General features: G+C 42.8%; 1 protein-coding gene across 14 annotated transcripts in view; it reads left to right on the top strand.

Moving 5' to 3' along the window:
* MYO5A (myosin VA) overlaps positions 1-10,308 on the top strand; it is a 160,722-nt gene extending 150,414 nt beyond the window's left edge. For all 14 annotated transcript variants that reach the window (XM_044279658.1, XM_044279660.1, XM_044279651.1 and 11 more), the window contains 4 exons: positions 1,910-2,192; positions 7,269-7,443; positions 7,774-7,854; positions 8,445-10,308. In XM_044279658.1, coding sequence (XP_044135593.1) covers positions 1,910-2,192; positions 7,269-7,443; positions 7,774-7,854; positions 8,445-8,597 — 692 coding nt within the window. In that variant the 3' untranslated portion in view covers positions 8,598-10,308. The remainder of the gene's footprint in view (positions 1-1,909; positions 2,193-7,268; positions 7,444-7,773; positions 7,855-8,444) is intronic.
* Positions 10,309-12,533: the final 2,225 nt, after the last annotated feature.

The following is a 12,533-nucleotide window of genomic DNA, read 5'->3' as shown; positions in this document are numbered from 1 at the left end:
GATCCCCCCTGTAACAGTGCCACCCACAGATCCCCCCTGTAACAGTGCCACCCACAGATCCCCCCTGTAACAGTGCCACCCACAGATCCCCCCTGTAACAGTGCCACCCACAGATCCCCCCTGTAACAGTGCCACCCACAGATCCCCCCTGTAACAGTGCCACCCACAGATCCCCCCTGTAACAGTGCCACCCACAGATCCCCCCTGTAACAGTGCCATCCACAGATCCCCCCCCCCCCTGTAACAGTGCCATCCACAGATCCCCCCCCCCCCCTGTAACAGTGCCATCCACAGACCCCCCCCTGTAACAGTGCCATCCACAGATCCCCCCCCTGTAACAGTGTGTCAGTCATCCACAGATCCCCCCCCCCCCCTGTAACAGTACCATCCACAGATCCCCCCCCTGTAACAGTGTGTCAGTCATCCACAGATCCCCCCCCCCCTGTAACAGTGAGTCAGTCATCCACAGATCCCCCCCCCCTGTAACAGTGTGTCAGTCATCCACAGATCCCCCCCCCCTGTAACAGTGTGTCAGTCATCCACAGATCCCCCCCATAACAGTGTGTCAGTCATCCACAGATCCCCCCCCATAACAGTGTGTCAGTCATCCACAGATCCCCCCCATAACAGTGTCAGTCATCCACAGATCCCCCCATAACAGTGTCCGTCATCCACAGATCCCCCCCATAACAGTGTCCGTCATCCACAGATCCCCCCCATAAGTGTCCTTCACAGATCCCCAGTAATAGTGCCACTTACAGACCACCATTAGTTCCAAACCCACCAACACCTTTTGGTTAAAAATAATTTTTTTCTTATTTTCCTCCCCAAAAACCTAGGTGCGTCTTATGGGCCGGTGCGTCTTATAGGGCGAAAAATACTGTAATATTCTAAAACAAGAATATATAGCAATATAGCGAATATTAAAAAAAACGAATATAGAGCAAAATTCGCAAACACTACTACTCCTAAAGTCAAGTATATTGCAGCCTTCTTATTGGCTCACAAGCTAGAAGCAGGGAGGGATCATGTGTACTGATTAAAAAAAAAAATCGAAAAAATAAGAAATCGAATATTCGAAATTACAAATATATATAACTATATTAGAAATTCGAATATTCGTGATCAACACTAATCTTCACTATATATTTCTTAGTACTGGGATTTTAAAAGAGGTTGTCCAAGAATGAATAGTTTTTACCTAACTATGGCAGCCTGCCACAGAAAGCGAAAGACTCATACTTGCCTGCTCCCCGCTGTTTCAGTCCTCTGCGATGGCTCTGGTGTGCCCATCATCCGGTCCCTAGTTTTTTTTCTGCTGGCAGCATGGGCATGGTCATATGCTCTGCTGCAGCCAATCACTGGTTCAGCGGTGATGTATCCATAAATGGCACTATGTCTGGTGTAATTTTAAACTTTTTATTTCAACAAGACACAGATGAGGTTAAAAACTGTGGGGGGGGAGCACTGTGAGTCATTGACTTTATGCCCCACTGCTCACCCATGTAGACTACAGACCATTTTAGTCCTATAGACTGATGATGGCATCAATGTGCCTGTCTAAGAACAACTTTATTTAAAAAGAGCAGAACGACTCTAGCAACAGCCCTGATTTCATTCCATGATCCTGTCACAACTAGGTAGGGAGTAGATCATAAGACCCCCCAAGTTTCAACAGTAGACCTCCACCACATTGTCTCCCCCTGTCAGAGTGTAAGCACTTTGTTTTCACATATTGTTATGTTAGATTAATGTCGATTACAATTTGTATGTTGCCAAATCCAATGAAAATCACGTAAAGATGTGATTCTTTGTAATTCTCTGTTTGTAATAACAGTCATCCTAATTGGTCATTACAGTGAATAGTTCATATATATTTCAGTAAATATTATATTTTTGTGTTCTTCAGTTTCTGGAATGTTGGAGCACGAGACCATTCAGGGCGTCTCAGGGGTGAAACCTACAGGTTTGCGAAAGAGGACATCCAGTATAGCTGATGAAGGAACGTATACTTTGGACTCCATAGTGAGGCAACTGAACACTTTCCATTCCATACTGTGTCAGCACGGTATGGACCCAGAGCTCATCAAGCAGGTGGTGAAGCAGATGTTCTACATTATTGGCGCCGTCACACTCAACAACCTGCTGCTCAGAAAGGATATGTGCTCATGGAGCAAAGGGATGCAGATAAGGTGAGGACCATTGTCACAATTGGTCTGTTTCTAGAAAACCATTGCATATGCATATTCAACCTGCAAAATTAAAAGAACGATGGTGTGCTGTTATTTCAAAGAGAATCTGTCATGAGCCAAAGGGTCTTGGCTTGTTCATTGATTGATCAGTGAGAACTTCTAACAATGCTTCTGAAGGCATATCTTTAAAGGGAGTCTTTCACCTAAAATGACCATTATACACCACAAACATGATGATATCCATTACATTCCCCATATTATAATCTTACCTTTGATATTGCTGTCCGTCGCCTATTCGCTCTTAAAAACACTTTTATTCCATATGCTAATCAGGTTCTGAAGGTGCCCAGGGGCGGCGTTTATGCGGCCGGTGCCCAGGCTCCACGGCGCTGTTCAAATCAAACCCCTCCCCTTTCACCCCTCTGGCCCGCCCTCGGTTCTTCAGATACCATCCTCCAAGTCAATGACAAATCCGGCGCCTGCGCCTGCGCACTCCATTACTTACTAGGGCAGAGGCAGCAGAGCGTTTAATGCGCATGCGCCGGCCCGTACATCCCGATATTTTGGCAGTTTACTTCCGCCGGCTAGATCGGGATGTACGGGCCGGCGCATGCGCATTAAACGCTCTGCTGCCTCTGCCCTAGTGAGTAATGGAGTGCGCAGGCGCCGGATTTGTCATTGACTTGGAGGATGGTATCTGAAGAACCGAGGGCGGGCCAGAGGGGTGAAAGGGGAGGGGTTTGATTTGAACAGCGCCGTGGAGCCTGGGCACCGGCCGCATAAACGCCGCCCCTGGGCACCTTCAGAACCTGATTAGCATATGGAATAAAAGTGTTTTTAAGAGCGAATAGGCGACGGACAGCAATATCAAAGGTAAGATTATAATATGGGGAATGTAATGGATATCATCATGTTTGTGGTGTATAATGGTCATTTTAGGTGAAAGACTCCCTTTAAGGCTACGTTTGTACGTTAAGGTTTTGATGCAGAAGTAGTCTTTGTCAACGGATAGGGAAAGGTTGATACAAACTATGTTTGTATCTACTAGTATGCATAATTGCAGGTACCCGTACTATGGAATCTTCTTGTAAACCAAGAGTGCAGAAGACCAAGCCAATCAATGCAGTAAAACATCTATAAAACAGAGTGCTTAAATAGCTTGCCTATCAAAGGTCATGGCTCTCAATTTACGTATTTTCTGTATTATAGTTGACTATGTCTGTTAAATGCATACATAACATAGTCCTCATAATATGTTATTTTATGCAGGATTGAATATGTGAGTCGATTTAGTCTAAATATATTATGTAGTCTTTCATAAGTATTGAAAGAACCAGTTCCAACCAAAATTGAAAATCAAGTCTCGCTTAGTAAACAGTAGAGTACTGGGGGGGGGAGGAGGGGTGTACTATCTCACCTTGCAGAGAGCACTTAATCGGCATGAGGAGACTTATAGGCTATGCATGCTCCTCTGGAATTCGGGGAAGAAGGGATGCAATCTGACGGCATTCGATGCAATACTTGTTAAGAGCTTATTTGCACCCCTTCTTCCCAGTATAGTATTGAGAATTAAATTTGTTGACACATAGGCGTTTTTTTACATGGCAAAACACACAAAACCATGACTTTATGCATTTTTAAAGAATCTTTTTATTATTCACACTACGTAGCATTTTTTTTAAAAAAATGTATGCAACCACCCATCACTTTCTTCCCTATGGAGTTACCTGGAATTATACCAGTCCCACTCCATCTTTCTGCAGAGTTTGATGCATTGAATTGCCATGACTGTTTCTATAGATTTTCATGACTGGGACATTCAAGGGAAGTTACAGTGACAATAATTGTAGAATATGTGCCACTGGTGTATTTGTAGCTTAGGATTGTTTAAATGTGTTGTCTGAGTTATATAAAAAAAAACTAAAATAAATCGAGTACTCACCTGCTTTCTCTGCTGTTTCTTCCTGCAATGTGCTTCGGTCCTCACAGTTTTTCTGGCTGCAGCAATGTTCTGTGCACGCAGGTCACTTCTGCAGCCAACCACTGGCCTCAGCAGGATGTCCCATGCATAGCTCAGGCCAGCGATTGGCTGCAACGGTGACTTGTGCACGGCACGTCAGTTCCGGGAGGACCCGCAGCACAATGCTCAAAGAAACAGCAGAGAAAACAGGTACAATTTTGTTGTTATTATTCAGACAATCTCTTTAATTGGTTAATATGGTTTCGGAGATATTAACTACAGGCCAAACCACTGGAGTATAAACACAACTAAAGGAAAATTAAGGACCCTTAAGACTTAACTTTTAATCTACATCAGATAAAAGGACGTCCTATAATTTTAGACGAACAAAAAAATACACCAGGGCTATGATATGGCCCAAATACAACTGGGCATGTGGCATCCACTAGAAACACACAGGAATGGAATGTGTTGATATCAGGATAAAGGTGCAGTTGACAGAGGCAGGAATCAAAGGTCTAGAGAAATGACCAGAAATGGGGGAGAAAAGGAAACTCTCCCTATGCCCGCCCTAACTAAGCCTCTGCCCAGGGACAATCCCCGATGGTGGGATTTCCCTGTCCTCGTACCTGCCCTGTCTGACCCCAAATTAGTCCTAGGTAGAGAAAATTCCCCATGGAGGGGAGTAAATGGATGAATTAGTACAGATAGAAAAAAGAAGTAACAATGTACCTATCCCTTAGGGCTCGTTCACACAACCGTTGGTCTCCCGTGCCCATGCTGTGAACCGCAAATTGCGGTCCGCAATGCACGGGCACCTTTCGTGGGGTAGGCGCATGGGGATCGCAGACCCATTCATTAGAATGGGTCCGCGATCCCTCCGTTCTTTTTGCGGTGCGGAGGCATGTAACGGAACACTACGGAATGCTTTCTGGGGTTTGGGTCTGCATCCGTGATGCGGAATGACAACGGAGCGATGCCCGTGTATTGCGGATCTGCAAATGCGTTTCGCAATACGGGAACGGGACACCAACAGTCGTGTGAACGAGCCCTTAGTCATAGTTAATTAATATAATAACCCCAACGCGTTTCACCCATTAAGGGTTCCTCAGGGGGTTAGTAAATAGCTAAGTACATATCGAAATGGTAGCTGAATACATAAATAGCTGGGTACATATAAGCTGAATACATGAAAGTCATAACAATAGAATACTTAGTCCAGGGATAATGGACAGTAGCTGAGTACACATAACTAATAACAGTCACATTCTTCATCCAGGGATAATAGCTGATAACTTTCAGAACTGATAACATTCCAAAAGGATTATAAAAGATAGGCAGACCTTATGATGAACGCTGGGTACACCAAAAGAGGGAGCTGATTACATCACATCTTCCCCACTGTAATGAGGAGACGATGACTGCGCTTACGGTCCTTTGAGCCACGCCGTTGTTCTACTTCCGGTGTCCTGGAACGCATGCGTCACTTCCTGTTCAGTGTATCGCATGAGCTCCAGCACAACCGGGATGAGCGCCACCCCACACACAGCCCTCTGACAGGCATGGGTAACAGTGGGTGGAGCGCCCCACAAAAACAAACCTCTGCCCGATAGTACAGATGGGGGCTACTTAAGATAAAGAAAACCACCCATATTGTCCTGCACCCTTCTATTCAACTCAGACAGAATAAGGGGACAGAATATTAATTTTAAAAAAATAACAATGAATAATGATGACTATCCCCCCTAGATGAGAAGGGGGGGGGGGGGGGCTTTTCTCCCTCAAAAAAGAAATAACTCCTAGCAGAGTTGCTTTAGTGGGAAAGACACACGTGCCAGTTGTAGAATACCTGAATTTGCACATAGATACAGGCAATCAGGTTAAAATTTGAAGGGTGCCTCGGATCACTCACACCCTAAGATGAGAACCTATGAATGCTTCATGCATTTATGACCAGTCTGAACTGTCGTTTATATAAAAAAAGCTGAGGTTTTATTCTCTCAAAGAAAAGGGGACCCAACACAGAAGTGAAGGCCCAGAACCAGGCAATAAACTATATGAAGCATGTGAAAGTCTGCCTTTCATTAAGGCCGGAGGGTGCCTGTGATTTAAATAAATCTAAATATCCATTCGGCCTCTCTAGAGAATTTTCTTGTCCCAGTCTCTCTTTTTGGGGGAGATGGGGACAAGTTCCAGGGCCGAAAATTTTAAGGCTTTAGAATTCCCTCCATGACATTCAATAACATGCATAGCAACCGGCGTAACATTCTTCTCTTCCTAACGTCATCAACATGCTCGCAAATCCTTTTTCTAAACTCCCTGAAAGTCTTCCCGATATAATCCTTGGGACAGGGACACTGGCAGATATAGAGAACTCCTTTACTCCTACAATTAACAAAATTGCGGATGGTATAAGTAATGTTGGTAGCTGAGCAAGTAATGGTTTTGGACACGGACATGAAAGCACAGGCTTTACAAGCCCCACATCTAAACACCCCCAGGGGGCGACGGTCTAGCCACGTCCCAGATGGCGTAGGGGGGACGTAATGGCTATGTACCAGTCAATCCCTGAGGCTCCTGCGGTATGTTACACTTGGAAAAGAAGAGACACTTTTAGCCACAATGAGGTCCATCTGTAATATTGGCCAATATTTCTTCAAAATAATTTTTTCTTCAACATTAGCCACATTAAAGATGGAAATAAGGCTATGTTTTTTTGGGAGAAAGTAAGTTCTCCCTGTTCGTGGCCCGCCGGTTGAAACGTCTGTCTTAAGGTGGTCTTTGGAGAAGCCCTGTCCACTAGTCGATTTATATAATTTTTTCGATTCCAAGTGGAAATCAATCATGCTGGAACAGTTCCTACTTACCCGTAGATACTGGCCTCTCGGGATCCCTTTTTTCTGTGGAACAGGGTGGTGGCTTTCCCAGTGCAAAATTGCATTGATTGCTGCTGTAGGTTTTCTAAAGAATTTCAGGCCTATTTTTCATTTTTGTTCAGAGTATCCACAAACCTGATAAACTTGTCCTTGTTGCCTCTGGAGCTAGGAGAGGAGACTCGTATTGACATTAGATACATACAACTGCAATATTGGTATTTTGTGTATGTCTTTCTGTAGGTACAATGTAAGCCAGCTAGAAGAGTGGCTGCGTGACAAAAACCTGATGAACAGTGGAGCTAAGGAGACCCTGGAACCTTTAATTCAGGCTGCGCAGTTGCTACAAGTGAAGAAGAAAACCGATGAGGATGCGGAGGCCATCTGCTCAATGTGCAATGCTCTGACGACTGCTCAGGTAATCAGCAGTACCCTGTGTACATACTACTCAAGCTAATATATCAGCACTTAATGTTGTCATATACTGACATATGGTCTAGAGGGGAGATGATCCAAATTAGCTTACAATCTAAGTGATTACTGGGTGATCATCTACTTCTGTGTGGGGTTGTCATAGAATATGGGCAAGTGATATTTGCACCATGCTACACTGGGCAGCCCTTTCTACTGCTAATGTAAGGGGGCTGACTAGCATTACTTGATCTTCTACTTGCAGCCTTCGGCTTTAGCTTTTTCCCCGTCATTGCTGTTTGTGCACCATACATAACATAAGATGTTGTCTTTACAGATTGTGAAGGTGTTGAATCTTTATACTCCAGTCAATGAATTTGAAGAGAGGGTACTTGTATCATTTATACGCAACATACAGGTAAAGTATGCGCCTTCTTCCTCTTATAGTTACTGCATCCCAGGGAGTTAGATGTCAATTCATGAAGACATAAACTATTAGGTTAAAGGGGGTTGTCCCAGGTCACCGTGGAATGGGACTAATGTTAAGCTCTGCTGTTTCCGTAATTTCTATTGTAGTGAATGGGAGCTACACAAACAGCGTAGCAGAAGAAGCTAAGCTGCTTCCGGACGCCAGAAATGGCAAACTGAGACAACCCCTTTAAGTGTAGTAGAACTCTTGTTAAAAAAATAAATAAAGAAAAGTTTTTTTTAGTTTCCATGAAAGTTTGTTAACCTAAATGGGGTCATGCTGGAGATCCCTCACTGTCCTCTACTAGGCCTCAGTTGAAGCCTGAGCTTGGTAATGACAATGGACAAGTGCAGTCTTGAGCCAGCACAGGAAAGTGCTTCTCAACCTGTCAATCTAGACTCACTCATTGGTAGTTTTCTGATGTGTTCAGGTGCAATTATATCTGATTTAGCAACATAACTAATATAACTATATCATTTTTTATATTTTTTAGTTTTTTTTTTTTTTTTATAGAAATTTTAAAACTTTTTGTCTTTCAGTTGCGTCTAAGGGACCGGAAGGACTCGCCTCAGCTGCTAATGGATGCCAAGCACATCTTCCCCGTCACCTTCCCATTTAACCCATCTTCCCTTGCTTTAGAGACTATTCAAATCCCTGGCAGTCTCGCCCTAGGATTCATCTCACGCGTGTAAATAAATCACCACTGATGTCAAATCGCTCAGACCTCTAAGCATTCTGGATTTCACCATTGCATCCTTAGATACTAAAAGTCACAGGTCTCCTGTGTACATCATGTGTAAGAGACTGCTAGACAGGTGCACTCAAATGGTCTTTACCGCCTTCACTTTTGGAGACTTGCCTTGGTCTTCATCCAGATGTCCTACGAATAGTAACTGTTGCCTTCCTGAAAAGAGAAGCAGGGATGTGAGTCAGGAAATGTTCTATATGTGACCAGGAAGGTATGGCTTATGGTGTTAGGTTAAATAGTGATAGATTGATCAGTTTGGGTGTGTACATACCTGCATACGCCAAACCACATCATTATTTATGTTAGGGGGGGGAACATTTCTATAAAAGTATTGGAAAAATCTCTGCTTACCGTGTAACGTAGATGTTTCTTAGCACCGTGGTTTACTATGCATATTAATGTGCTGCTGTGTTTTGTGTTCCAGTCTCCGCATTAGGCACTACAAATAAAATCCTCGTCTCTTTATTATCCAGTATGTTTACAGTTCAATGTGATCTTTGGTAGGGTGAGCCACAATCATTTACCTGGAAAGAAGAGGCAGCTTAAGCACATACGGAGAGCTGATAAAATAGCATTTTTTAATTAAATCAAATATATAAAAAAAAAAAAAAGCCTTAAAGAACAAATAGGATCTCGTAACATTCGGGTACAGTCCGTTATGGATTTTTATGTCATATTTGAGTGTTTCCATTCAACACAGTATTATTTGCAGCTGATGGTTTTAATTATGTTTGTTGTGTTTTTCTTCGCTATTCTATGCTGATGATCTGTGCATTGTATTTATTTAAGCCCATGATATTAGGAATGTGGTACATCTTAAGCTTGTGCTACTGGAATATTTCTAAAAGACAGCCATGCCCTGTAGTTGCACCTTCTCTGCTACGAATCAGCATGAACTATAGGAGACCGTTCCGTATTGGAGTTTCGTGCACGTGCAAGGCACTATTGCACTAGATTATGTACTTCTAGGCCACTTTTTATGTCTTCGTATAGCCTGATCAGAGCCCTGTAGTCAGACACTCATCATTACTGCACATCTAAACCTTTTTTCCTTTGTTTGGTAGAACCTACTCATAAGCTTCTAAGTTCTACATGTGGTGCAAAGCTCATGTTCAACTCTGGAATATATCTCTGCAGAATGAAAATGCCAAAACTGGTGTAAAGGAAAACTGGTTTAGTTGCCCATAGCAACCAGATTCCACCCTTCATTATTCAGAGCTCCTTAGGAATCTAGTTTCTATGGGGAACTAAGCCAGTTCTCCTTTACACCAGTTTTATACATCTCCCCCACTGTATTTATCAAAGGGTCCAAAGGTATAATATTATTAGTAAGTATAATAATATAAGTTTTTTTGTTAAAATAATTTTTCATGTATTTTTATGTATATGGTTTTATGACCAAATATTTATTTGCCATGGGGTAAAGATGTTGTACTCTGAAGAGGAGTATTTTTCTGTGCTGAATGCTAGAAGATAATTGTGGAAAAAGCCATCTCTTAATATTCTTTTCCACAATCTAAACTGGCCTCTTGAGCTGATGTTGCTCAGAACAGGGCAGGTCCCCGATTTCTTGCAGGGCTGTTTTTTTCCATCTTGGGACGGTTCTGGTCTGCCTTTTCTGCTTGTTCCATTAAAGTTCTTACATGTCTACCCAATCATTTATGTGCTCTGATTCTTGATATTGAGTTGTTTGATCAAATACTTCACCCCCAAATATTCAACTTTTTTTTTTTTTTTCTCTCTTTATGAAGCATTCCTATTTGTTGTAACCCTTCTCCCCAAAAAAGCTGCTCTACTACTTTTTAATGTGAATTATTCTGGAGGACAGGAATGACAAATAGAGAGGTTCTCACTGAAGAACATTAGGTGCTCTCAATTGTTTTCACTTGAATCACAAAATGACAGCTTAAAGGGGTTGTCCAAGTCATATTTATTGATGGCCTATCCTCAGGATAGGTCATCAATATCAGATCGGCGGGGGTCCGACACCCGGCACCCCCTCCGATCAGCTGTTTGAAGAGAAGGCGTGCGCGGTGTCAGCGCTGCCTCCTCTTCACTGTTTACCTTTAGCCGTTGCATCTGCAGTGGTGAGCAGGTGTAATTACACCTAACCGTCCCATTCATTTCAATAGGAAGGCTTGGGTGTAATTACACCTGCTCACCACTGCAGATGCAACGGCTAGAAGGTAAACAGTGAAGAGGAGGCAGCGCTGACACCGCGCACGCCTTCTCTTCAAACAGCTGATCGGAGGGGGTGTCGGGTGTCGACACCCGCCAATCTGATATTGATGACCTATCCTGAGGATAGGTCATCAATAAATATAACTTGGACAACCCCTTTAAGGCTACATGCACACGGCCGTATGTGTTTTGCGGTCCGCAAAAAAAAAACGGATGAGGTTCCGTATGGCATCCGTTTTTTTTGCAGATCCATTTTAATAATGCCTATCCTTGTCCACAAACTAGAAAAAAATAGGACATGCACTATTTTTTTTTACGGGCAACGGAACGGACATACTGATGCGGACAGCACACGGTGTTTTTTGCGGACCCATTGAAATGAATGGGTCCGCATCCTATCTGCAAAAAAAAAAAAGGAACAGAAACAAACAAGGTTCGTGTGCATGTAGTCTAATGCAGATGAAAATGGAATGTGCACAGTTTACTGAATATAAGGCTGACTCGTTGCTGTAGGCAACTTGACCACTTTGTAGGTTACTGTATTCTGTGATCCAGATATATGTCGGGTCCATATGACTTTCCTTTGGGAATTAAGTGCTTTCCAGTATATAATGTGTATGCTCTATTGTTTGGCGACCCTACACATCGCAAAGCTTGGGTTTCCTAGTTAAAGGATATCTGACCACAGTTTAGATCTGTATGCAAATAGCAGGCTGCTTCTTACTGAGGACCTCATCCTTCCAGCCCTGCCCCATAATTTTAATTGAAAAAGGAAGGGCCTTAAGGCAATCTTGGTAATTCAGACTGCTTGTAACCTGTAAAGCTGGCCATAGATTTGTGATAATGTTTGACCGCAGAGTCATTCGTACAAATAATCCCACCAGCAACATGCCAAACTAACCTGTCCAACAAGGGGGTCAGCTTTTAAAAAAAACTGACTCCCTGGTCCTTGAGCACAGTGGCAAGTGATTGGCCGATCATGCCATAAACATGTGATTTCAGCCGATAACAGCAACATTTTCCAGCATGGACAATTACATTTCCAGCAGACAAGCGTCTTCTGTCTGCCATCGTGAACGATCATTAGCGCAACTTTTTTCCAAATGGCAGTCAGCTGAAAAGCCCAAAATCATCAGCTATGCCGGCCAACTTTTATCTCGTGTATGGCTACTTTAAGACATAGAAAAACTCCTTTAGGCTGCTGTGTTTCCTCGTTCATAGTATAGTACCACGTGGTTGCATCATCCAATGACCAGTCACTTTGTCCGAAACAAACCGAGACCTGGTAAAACAAATGATAAGACTGGATCATTTAAATTGTGTATTACTTTTTCCCATGTTTTTAATTTTTTTTATTGGGTTTACGGAAACCCATTTAGTGTGGGCTTATTTTTGGCCCACTAGATGTTACTTTGAGGCTAGTTTAGAGCACTTTAGTTGCACTTTTGTGTGCGGTATTGACACTGACCATATCCTCACACTAGGGGACTTTGTTAATCATTGTATGTGGGTAATTAGAAGAAAAAAAAGCCTTTATAATAAACTTCATGATCTATTATAGTTATGGTAATATTGTTAACTACATACTTAATGCAGAGAGCTTTCTCTAATTTGTGTCACTGTCATTAACTTCAAGGTGTATCCTATTCCTTACTGAACTAACCAAAAGAGGACAGATTTGTTAATTGCATGTGTAACC

Source organism: Bufo gargarizans, chromosome 2 (genome assembly GCF_014858855.1).
Source record: "Bufo gargarizans isolate SCDJY-AF-19 chromosome 2, ASM1485885v1, whole genome shotgun sequence".
In the NCBI taxonomy this organism is placed as follows: Eukaryota; Metazoa; Chordata; class Amphibia; order Anura; family Bufonidae; genus Bufo; species Bufo gargarizans.
This window is presented reverse-complemented; position numbering and strand designations above follow the sequence as displayed.